General features: G+C 34.2%; 1 protein-coding gene across 2 annotated transcripts; it reads left to right on the forward strand.

Annotated features, from left to right (window-relative positions):
- Positions 1 to 878: 878 nt before the first annotated feature.
- LOC149963185 (uncharacterized) lies at positions 879 to 9789 on the forward strand. 2 transcript variants are annotated; one of them, XM_090180407.1, is made up of 4 exons: positions 879 to 977; positions 1039 to 1123; positions 5773 to 6215; positions 9333 to 9789. In XM_090180407.1, the coding sequence occupies exons 2-4, from the start codon at positions 1062 to 1064 to the stop codon at positions 9674 to 9676; spliced, it is 849 nt and encodes a 282-aa protein (XP_090036533.1). In that variant the 5' UTR covers positions 879 to 977; positions 1039 to 1061; the 3' UTR covers positions 9677 to 9789. The 2 variants fall into 2 exon arrangements, with proteins under 2 accessions (XP_090036533.1, XP_090036532.1); XM_090180406.1 differs by having other exon boundaries at positions 943 to 1123; positions 9333 to 9788.
- Positions 9790 to 10045: the final 256 nt, after the last annotated feature.

A 10045-nucleotide genomic window follows, 5' to 3' on the forward strand; every position in this document is an offset into this window, starting at 1 on the left:
TTACAAAGAACCACTCCACTAGGCCAGGAAATAAATGAGATACTGGTCAAGATGCCTGACTAATAGCGTTTTCCATTGGGATCGCTCGGAGACCGCTCGGGATTTTACGATGACGTCAGGACTCTTACTCGGACCGACGCGAAATTCTTGTGAGAGCAAAAAAAGTTGCTCCGTAACTGAAGACATACCAGTATAATAGCGTTTTCCATTGGCCTGGTCCCAGCGATCGCGGACTGCTCGTTATATTTTTTGCGTTTTCCATTGGGTATAAAAAACCTGCTCCGAGGGCGAGTTACGTCCTCCATTGGCGGAATCACTCACTCGCGGACAAATCAAAACTGGTCTGTCTTCAGTTACGGAGCAACTTTTTTTGCTCTCACAAGGAATTCGCGTCGGTCTGAGTAAGAGTCCTGACGTCATCGTAAAATCCCGAGCGGTCTCCGAGCGATCCCAATGGAAAACGCTATAAGGTCACTAATCTCAAGGACCAGTTTTATTAATTCGAAATTTTTCTTGGGACAAATAACCCAGTTGATCCATTATCGAGTCCATGGTAGATTCGACGACCAAAGTCACCAGGAATAAGGCAGCACTAGTACCAATGCCCAGCGGAGTCCATAAAAACATTTACGATACTCTCGTGTATGGTGGTAATGTAAGACATACAAGCCTGAAATGCCGTCCAAGAGGGAATTAATGGCTAACTGTTACTGAGTAACTTAAGGAAAAACACCTTCCAATACCTCAATTTTTCTTGCCTTATAGCTTTGTAATTTTACATTTCACTTTATGTTTTGAGAGCTTTTTTAATGTTATCGTAATCACCCGTTACGCGTCTGTGTTATTTATCAGTTTCCCGGTGTATAAGGTGTAAGCAAATGCCTGACACCATTTATGAACTTAAAAAATTTGTTGTTTTTCATTTGGCAGCCTTGTTGTTGTGTCTGTTGACTGCTTGTAATCTGTAGGCTTAGCTGGTACTGTAATTACTGAACGATAAATTAAATTGAGTGAATTTACAATAAAATTCTGTTCTAGGGTAAATCTGTAAGGAAGTATTCATGTCTCTGTCAAATTCATGCAACGACTTTGTGTTTGACATGGAAGGGAATAATTTCATGCCGTAAGTATCTTAAGCCTAAGCATAAAATAGACAGGCTAAGCCCTTAGCCAGCGCCATTAAACGCGTAGGGTAAACAGTCTGTGCGTAATGACGCTACGTCTACACTCCTGCACGTCCCACTACGCGTTTACTAAGGCTGGCTTAACCTGTTTTATATTATGTTACTTTGAGGCATTTAAATAAACAGACCAGTAGTCTTCATTAATCGCAGACCCATGGATGTTTTTTTTTTATCGTGCACTTTGCACTACCATATCTTGGATTAAATTGCGACTAAAATGATTTAATGCCCCTGATTCCCCCACAAGCACAGAAATGCTTATTCTTACCCCCTCTATTAGTAAAAATAGGTATAACTGTCACTGTGCTTGGGTTAGGCATCACAAGGAGCAACCATTTTTTAAAAACTAGAAATAAAAAAGAGGGATTAGAATAAACTTTTGTACTTTAAAAAGAGTCCGTCTGTCCCTGTCGTTAATTAGTCCAAGATTAGATCATTATACTTCATAGTTATTCTTATTATTATTTAAGTCATTTACAGAGTAATATTATTGTCTATTCCATACCAACACAAGATGAAGTAGTAACATGGTTTGTGCAATCACAGTGACTTATGCTCCATCTATTATCAGAATAGCAAAATGTTTACAGTGTGATTTTCTTTACTCAAATTTGTACAGAACCTTAATAGAATTGTTGGCAAAATATCAACGCATGTCCATTTTTTTTTATTGTATACTTTAGACGATACTTAACATTTCTGTGCCAAAATTATTTTGCGGGAATGAAAATTTGCCGAGATATTAATTTTGTAAAATTAACGTTTTTTAGAATTACCTTTCGCCAAAATTTGGCCTGCTTAGTTGTCGTAGGTGAAGTAGGATACGCGATGGGCTTTACCAATTTTAATTTGTGTAAATGGTTAAACTATCGTAAATTAAATGTTAGTAGGGTTTAGCTTTTTTATCCCTTTTCATAATGGACTAATCTACTTATTTGCCAATTTTATCATCCTTTGCATTGCAGTCCATAGGTGGTTCCTTTTAACTTTAAATGTTAGTAAAACTTTTTACTTGGTCAAGGAGCAGGCGAGTGCAAGGTAGCTGCTGCCTTCAAAAATGTCAAAAAACAATTTTCCCCTTGACATTTTGCATGACTGCGGAACAAAACTGCGGCCAAATATCCAGGGATAAAACGTTTCCTTCGACCGGAAGGAGGAAGGGCCCTTTTAGCATCTAGTCCTTCTATGCGATTCGTGTGGACCCCGTTTTCAGGATCTCTGTAAAGTGCCGTAAATTGGGATTGTATTCAAGAGCAGCGTAACTTTTCCAACAGTCGGTGTAAATTATTGACCCAGGTTTAACCCAGCTTTCAATCAAATTTAAAGGATTAAAGTGGCAGTATCCTTTTTATTGACATGGACCATAAAAACACTTGTTTCCCTTTGCTACTCCGCCAAATAACCATTGTCCTTCCACTCACATCTGCTATTGTAAAACTAGTAACGCTGCTCTGCAAAAGTTTGTTTAACTGCCCACGTGCCCTCTACAAATTTTGGTAAAGCACCTATCTCCGAAGACAATGCGAGTGTAAAAAAGTATAGTGTAAAAATACCAATATATAATCATAAACTAAGTGTTGGCGGCTGACGGGCTGCACGTTCGCTATGCTCTCGTGCTGGGGGTGCGTGGCGACACCCCAACCCCACTCTTGCCAAGCACGAGCGTTGGGCCGTCTAGCATCCTGACCTAGAGGACATATTACCAAGAAAAATTAGAATATTCTTTGTCCCCCCCCATTATTGCACAAATCGGAAGATTTCGTGTACACAAACGGAAAAGTAACGCTAGACAACGTTAATTTTCAAAATGTCTCAGTTAAATTTTCATTTTCGCAAAATAACTTTCACACAGAAATGTTCAGTATCGTCTAAAGTATCCAAAAATAAATCGGACGTGCGTTGGTGTGTTGATATTCACCCGAATTGTTGCCGAATAACTTCCAAAGAAATAGCCTTGTATTAATTTAGTACATAAATCTTGATTGGGAACTAGACTTTTAATTATTTAGTGTAAAACCAAATTGGAGTTTAAGACAGAGAGGCTGTGCGCACGCCCTGTAGTCAGTGTACAAGCTGTGGCCAAAGTAACTGCTTATAGATTTGATATTGCCAAAGGCTATAATCACTTTTGTACTCCAGTAATTGATAAACAGATTTTTAGGAAGTGATTAGCCCCTTGTTTGAGACTGTAGCAATTTTTAATTTTCCTTCAAAATATTTAGGACTTTTCCTTACCAAAGTAATTTTTATGCTTAAGAAAGTCAACTGTTGTTAATTTTTTGGTTAGAAGGCCAATAGTCAGGAATTTTTTGGTTAGAAGGTGAATTGTGTGTAATATTTGGTTAAAAGGTCAATAATCAGTCATTTTTTGGTTAGAAGGTGAATAGTGTGTAATATTTGGTTAAAAGGTCAATAATCAGTCATTTTTTGGTTAGAAAGTCCATTGTCAGTATTTTTTGGTTAGAAAGTCCATTGTCAGTATTTTTTGGTTAGAAAGTCCATTTTCAGTATTTGCTTTGGTTAGAAAGTCCATTGTTAATATTTGTTTTGGTTAGAAAGTCCATTGTCAGTATTTTCTTGGTTAGAAAGTATATTGTCAGTATTTTCTTGGTTAGAAAGTATATTGTCAGTATTTTCTTGGTTAGAAAGTATATTGTCAGTATTTTTTTGGTGAGAAAGTCCATTGTCGGTATTTTTTTGGTTAGAAAGTCAATTGTCAGTAATTTTTGGTTAGTAGGTCAATAGTCAGTAATTTTTGGTTAGTAGGTCAATAGTCAGTAATATTTTGGTCAAAGTCAATAGTTTTTTTTTGGTGAGAAAGTCCATTGTCAGTATTTTTTTGGTGAAAAAGTGAATTGTCAGTATTTTTTTGGTTAGAAAGTCAATTGTCAGTAATTTTTGGTTAGTAGGTCAATAGTCAGTAATTTTTGGTTAGTAGTTCAATAGTCAGTAATATTTTGGTCAAAGTCAATAGTTTTTTTTTGGTGAGAAAGTCCATTGTCAGTATTTTTTTGGTGAGAAAGTCAATTGTCAGTAATTTTTGGTTAGTAGGTCAATAGTCAGTAATATTTTGGTCAAAGTCAATAGTTTTTTTTTTGGTTAGATAGTCCATTGTCAGTATTTTTTTGGTTAGAAAGTCCATAGACAGTATTTTTTTGGTTAGAGAGTCCATTGTCAGTATTTTTTTGGTAAGAAAGTCCATTGTCAGTATTGTTTTGGTTAGAAGGTCAATAGTCAAAGACTCAAGTTAATTATTTGGTTTTTCACAATTGTAATAAGTACCTTGGCTTAAGAGTAGATGTCATAGCTGCATGGGCTCGTCTCAATTTTGAGCCAATTTGTGAGTTTGAGACAGTCCTTTAATATTAGAGTTAATATATTAGCCCGAGACGAGTCCCTTCTAAATTTCATTAAATCACGAGACCAAGAAATATATTGTTTAATTTACGAGCTGAGACTAGACCCTTAGTGGTTTTGAGATGAGACTAAGTCCAAGTCCCAAAAATAGTTGAAAAATGAGCCAGAGTATAGACCTATCTTTAGAGTTCTTAATGATACGATCTCGAGACGAGCCCAAGTGAATAAGCATAAGCTTAAGACTGGTCTTGAATTATTTTAAAATTATGAGATGAGCCTGAGTCCAACTTGGGCCATGAAGCTATGGTACATGCATCGTAAAATTTGTTTTAGACATTTTTATGGCTGTGACTTAGTCCATCTTTTTTTAAGAACTTAGTTTAAATTTCAAGCAAATACCATGTACAATAATTGAAGTATGAAGCTGCTGTTCTATTTGCGTAATGAATGTGTATTTTGTATATTTTACTGTTAATCTACATCTATAACATCTGTACAACATCATTAGTGTTAATGAGTAATGTCAGGAATCCATAACCTAGGAATGAATATCATGGCTGATTTTCATCTCAATCTCGTGAATCATACTTTTCATTTTAAGTCCGGGATTATGGAAATAAAATAAAACAATGTCGCTGTGAGGAATGCAAAATTTTTGACCGACAGTCACTCTTCATTCCGTAATATAAAATAATTAATAAACATTGGTGAAAATGGATTACAAACTTTGAAGTTTTTTTTTTTTTAATATTCAAATTTGAAACTACTAAAACTAGAAGTAAATTAACCGAAGTTATCAGATAGCTATATTGACCATGTTCTGTACGTTTTCCTTATGGAACCATAGTTTAAAGCATCCTTTAAAATTTAACTAAGTGGCGATCAAGCATAAGTTTTACTATCGCCACCTACCGTCTCTCAGATAAAACAGCTAAGCACCGTACTGATGTTACCCATTGCTATGCTTAAGTTACATGTCTTTACATTCCGAACTACCATTTTAACCACAAAATCTTAGATTTGACACCTTTCCACTCGCCATAGCATTGTAGTAGAGACTACCTAATTGTGTTAGCTAGTGTTCTGTTAAATTTGAATATATTTGTAATGGTCTTTGCAAGCACGTTAGATTTTATTTTATCAACATCTTATAACATTTATTTTAATTTCCAAATAACAAGGCTTATGTTATAGAAATTTTAAGCTTTAAAAACTTAACGTTTTATTTCAGACAACGATACAAGAAAAAACCTTATCGATTTTCTTGTGCGAGTGATATACTTCTTCTAAAAGAGGTTATTGCTGTGAACCCATATTCGACTTTAAACCAACGACAGAAATGGGAAGAGGTGGCTGAAAATTTAAGAGAGCATTTTTTGGTTGATGGCAGAAGATGTCGAGAGAGAACAACTTTAATTTTGAACTATTTCTTGAGCGAAGAAAACTCAACATTCAGGAAGGTCGGAACTGAGGAAGATATTAAAGAACGGGATAAAATTTTGCAAGAATTGACTGAGCTAAAAGCTGTTTCAGAAGCAGTTGCTTATAGCACAGCAAAATCAGCTGCGAAAAATACTAGCAAATCACAAAAGGATGGTGATATAGAGAGAAGCCTCGAGTCACTGTCAGCATCGCTTGAAGAAAGAAATAATGCCATGTCAAGTAGCTCTTCAGGTAATAACTGTTTACACTAAAGCTTTTTATCAGTGAAATGTGTTAGTAATTAACACTACCTATCTAACTGGTTTTTGCCAAATGTTGATGTAAAATCTTAAACATTTTCTCAGGAGAAGTTACATAAGCTTCTAAGGGCTGTTCACAAATTACGTTACACTAAACATAGTGATCGTACGGGGAACCCGACCCAGACCCGGTAAGTCGGGGATCCCCGGGTTTTCAACCCCGACCCGAGTCTTAAAATCAGGGAAATGTCAAGGAATTATAAATAATTATTCAAAAATTCAGGGATTTTTAAAAAACGGTCTAAAATTCAGGGAAAAGTCGTGAAATTTAAAAAAAAACTAAAAATCAAGGAAATGTCAAGGAATTTAATTTCGGTTGCAAATAGGAAACCCTTACTAAAATCTAGGATTAATAAATGCAGAACTATGGCACAAAATAAGTCAGGAAAAACCTCTGGAGATGGTCAGGGAAAACCTGGAAAAGTCGGGGAATTTGAATATGAAAAACCTGTAGTAACCCTGTAGCGGTTTGTTAAAAAATGACACAATAAAACACCTTTATTAGATTAAAGGTAAAATGTATAAGAAACAACTGAACATTGCAATGGTTTCCAATTTCATTATTTTTTTACCATGAAATATGCAAGTCGAATGCTAAGCCAAGTTTTTTTGTATTGTTTTGGTTAATTTACGTGAAGAGGTAGGTTAAATTATATGACTATTGTTATTGTTTCTTCTAAAGTCTAAGCCTTTCTCAAGGGCTGTTAATTATAATGAAAAATATTGTTTAAAAAAAAATAGACTGAGGAGTTTTGAATCAGCATCCAATTAAAATATTTTACCAAAACAGGAAATCCATGTCAACTTAAATGAAGCTTTTAATGGATTCGCAAATTATTCACAGAGTGGGTCTTTAAATAGAGGGAAAAGAGAGGGGATTTGCAAAGTTTTAAGTTCAGTTAATCTGCTACTTTTTTTTAATAAAATCATCATTGTTGTAATATTATTTATTGCCCAGCCATTCATGGTGATGCCATTTACAAGTTTAGGATGAGGCAGATATAAACCCATTTGTATCTCCTTGTTGGAATATTGCACCATGAAATCCATAATATTCAATGAATAAATCTGATTTTTCACTATATTTATGTTGAATTACATTTTGTATTTATCAACAAGTATCACCAATCTTGATTTTTATGGTGATGTTTTATCTTTAAATTAATGAAATTAAGAGTATAGTAAGAGCGCATGGTTACAAAAAACACCCAAATTTTTGGAATTGGTATGCAGCTCTGAAAATTGATATACATGTGCCTTGAACTATACTCTCGACTAATAGAACTGATTTTTTTTTCTCTTTTTAAAAAAAAAACCTACTGGAAAAAAGCTTATAAGCAAAAAAACCTGCATGTTGCCGAGGACGCTGGCATCTTCGTTTGTGTGTTTTTAAAATATAATAAGTGGCTCATATCTGCAACTTTACGAATAAAAAATGAGTGTAGCTCGTGTGGCAAAGGTATAAATTTTTTATGGTGATATGTGTCATAGTACTGCTTAAAACCTGATATGGAACCACATCGAGATATTATTTTTACTAATTGACATTTTTTCCCTATAGAGATAAAGGTTAAATTGTAAAAAAATATCTTAATGCGGTTTCATATCAGGTTTTAAATAGTACTTTGACACGTATGGTGACCGACAAGTATTTACACGAGTTACAAGGAGAATAAGTTTTTTGTACTATCGTACTTCGTTTAGGGTTTTAAATTAGAAGGGGTAGGTATATACAATTTTTAAATACTGAAAAATTTACTTTGACAAATCTAATGTTTTTAAACATATCTTTTTGTTCTCAAATATATCTAATTTTCCACCATATTTATTAAAATTATCCATGATACGACTCAATGGTTGTATCATTTTTGTCTGTGGTTTAAATGGTATAAAATTTTTAATCCTTGTTTTTTTATTGGGAATATTGAAGTGTATTTGTTTAAGCAAATCACTACAATCAATATTGTTACTGATTAATTTTTTCAAAAAAATTATGTCCAACTTAATAAGGGTGTCTTTAATCGAATCCATTTTTAGATTTTTAAGAGTAGATTTATATTTATATGGATTTTTCGAATCAAAGTAGTTGTGATAAAAATATGCAAATTTCTTTTGTATTCTTTCAAGCTTGGCTATTTGGTTAACGCTGGAACAATATGATAAAGTATAATCTGTGCTAGAGGGTTTGACCTGGTAATATAATATTACTTGTAATATTATGTCTATTTTGATGAAATACTTGGTGACATTTCATCAAAATAGACAGGTGTCATAGGACACCTTTCACATTGCTGAAATGGGGTTTTGATTACTGAATGTTTTTATTTCTGATGAAAAGTTGTACCAGCTGTATGAAACAAAAATCAGCCAGTGAGAACATATAATAATTTTTCTAGATTTTAAAGGATTGTAAATGAAAAGTCAATATGACGTTTACAAAAAGTTTTGCTTTAGCTCTCGCGTTTGAAACCCGATATTTCTACCGCTTCCTAAAATATCTTCTCCATTCGGCCGATAAATACAAAGGTCCGCCAAATTTGATGAAACCAACTTATGCAAGTATGTATGATATTTCATGGGCTCCGCTGTTAATAGTCTTAATGTATTTACTATTTGAAAATTATAATGCTACAATTCACACTTGATATTCTGGGAATTGTATATAGAACACCAAAGAGAAAAGGGTGGCCACCATTACTGAAATCTAAAACTCTTGCAGATATGGTAAAGCTAAGGGACCAGCTTCCCAGTGGCGTAAATAATGACCCCATAATGGAGGGGGTCTCCACTCATCCCTTATTAACGCCACTGATTATTGGGAGCCCCTAAAAGGGTTTTGCGGGGAGACCCTGGAGACCTTAGCTACACCACTGCAGTGTCCAGCCACAGCGAGACAACTTCCTAAGTTTTGTTTTATTTCCACAGCTCGCAAGTACATTGCCTACTCTAATCAGGCAACTTATGGTCAAAAACACATAGGCTGTTAACTTCAAACAACCATCTTCAAATCTCTTTTAAATTATAGAACTAATATATTTTTTAAATTTAGATGAGAAAGATGATACCTCCTCCTCTTCGAAGAGAAAGAGAATGAAGAGAGAAATTATAGACAATTACTTGGAGAAAAAACGTGCAGCAGAACTTGCACTGAAGAAAGAAGAATTAGCGCTTAAAAAGGTTGAGCTCGCCCAAGAACAACAAAGAATAAATATGGAGAAAGAAAAATTTGAGATTGAAAAACGTGAACGACAAGCCCGGTTTGAGATCGAAATGGACATTAAAAGAACTGAAAGAGAAGAAAGGAGAGCAATGTCTGATCTTATTAAACAATTATTAAGTATGCAGCATAATATCTCATTACACAACCCTGAAGAAGTTATTAAACCTAACTAGCAAAAAATTATTTATCACTAATTTTTTAAAAATAAATATTGTAAATAGTTTTTAATACAAAAAAGTATCAGACGTTGGCATTTATTATTTTACAAAATAATTAAAACCCATTTATCTAATATAGTTTTCCAAAACGTTGGTGCAAAAAAATCTTATTTCCTGTGTTGCATTCATTTCGGTAGTAAATGCTTAATGGTCTGCAAATTCTGCTCCTTGTTTTTGGTTATATATTGGCTATCTTCCATAAATATGATAACAATACGTATATTTATGTGTATACATAACGCTACTTGGAATGATCATCTGGTATACTTTCTATGGCATTGTGTGTGGGGCCTATGCAACTGAGGTGCGTAACACTCTTGCATT

Source organism: Leiobunum rupestre, chromosome 1 (assembly GCF_980474605.1).
Source record: "Leiobunum rupestre chromosome 1, qqLeiRupe1.1.hap1, whole genome shotgun sequence".
NCBI lineage: Eukaryota > Metazoa > Arthropoda > Arachnida > Opiliones > Sclerosomatidae > Leiobunum > Leiobunum rupestre.

Bases quoted from the DNA above. Each gene is read 5' to 3' on its own strand.
- LOC149963185 (XM_090180407.1), top strand. From the start codon at position 1,062: ATGTCTCTGTCAAATTCATGCAACGACTTTGTGTTTGACATGGAAGGG. The intron at 1,124-5,772 runs GTAAGTATCTTA...GTTTTATTTCAG, and splicing joins GAAGGGAATAATTTCATGCC to ACAACGATACAAGAAAAAAC. The intron at 6,216-9,332 runs GTAATAACTGTT...TTTTAAATTTAG, and splicing joins CATGTCAAGTAGCTCTTCAG to ATGAGAAAGATGATACCTCC.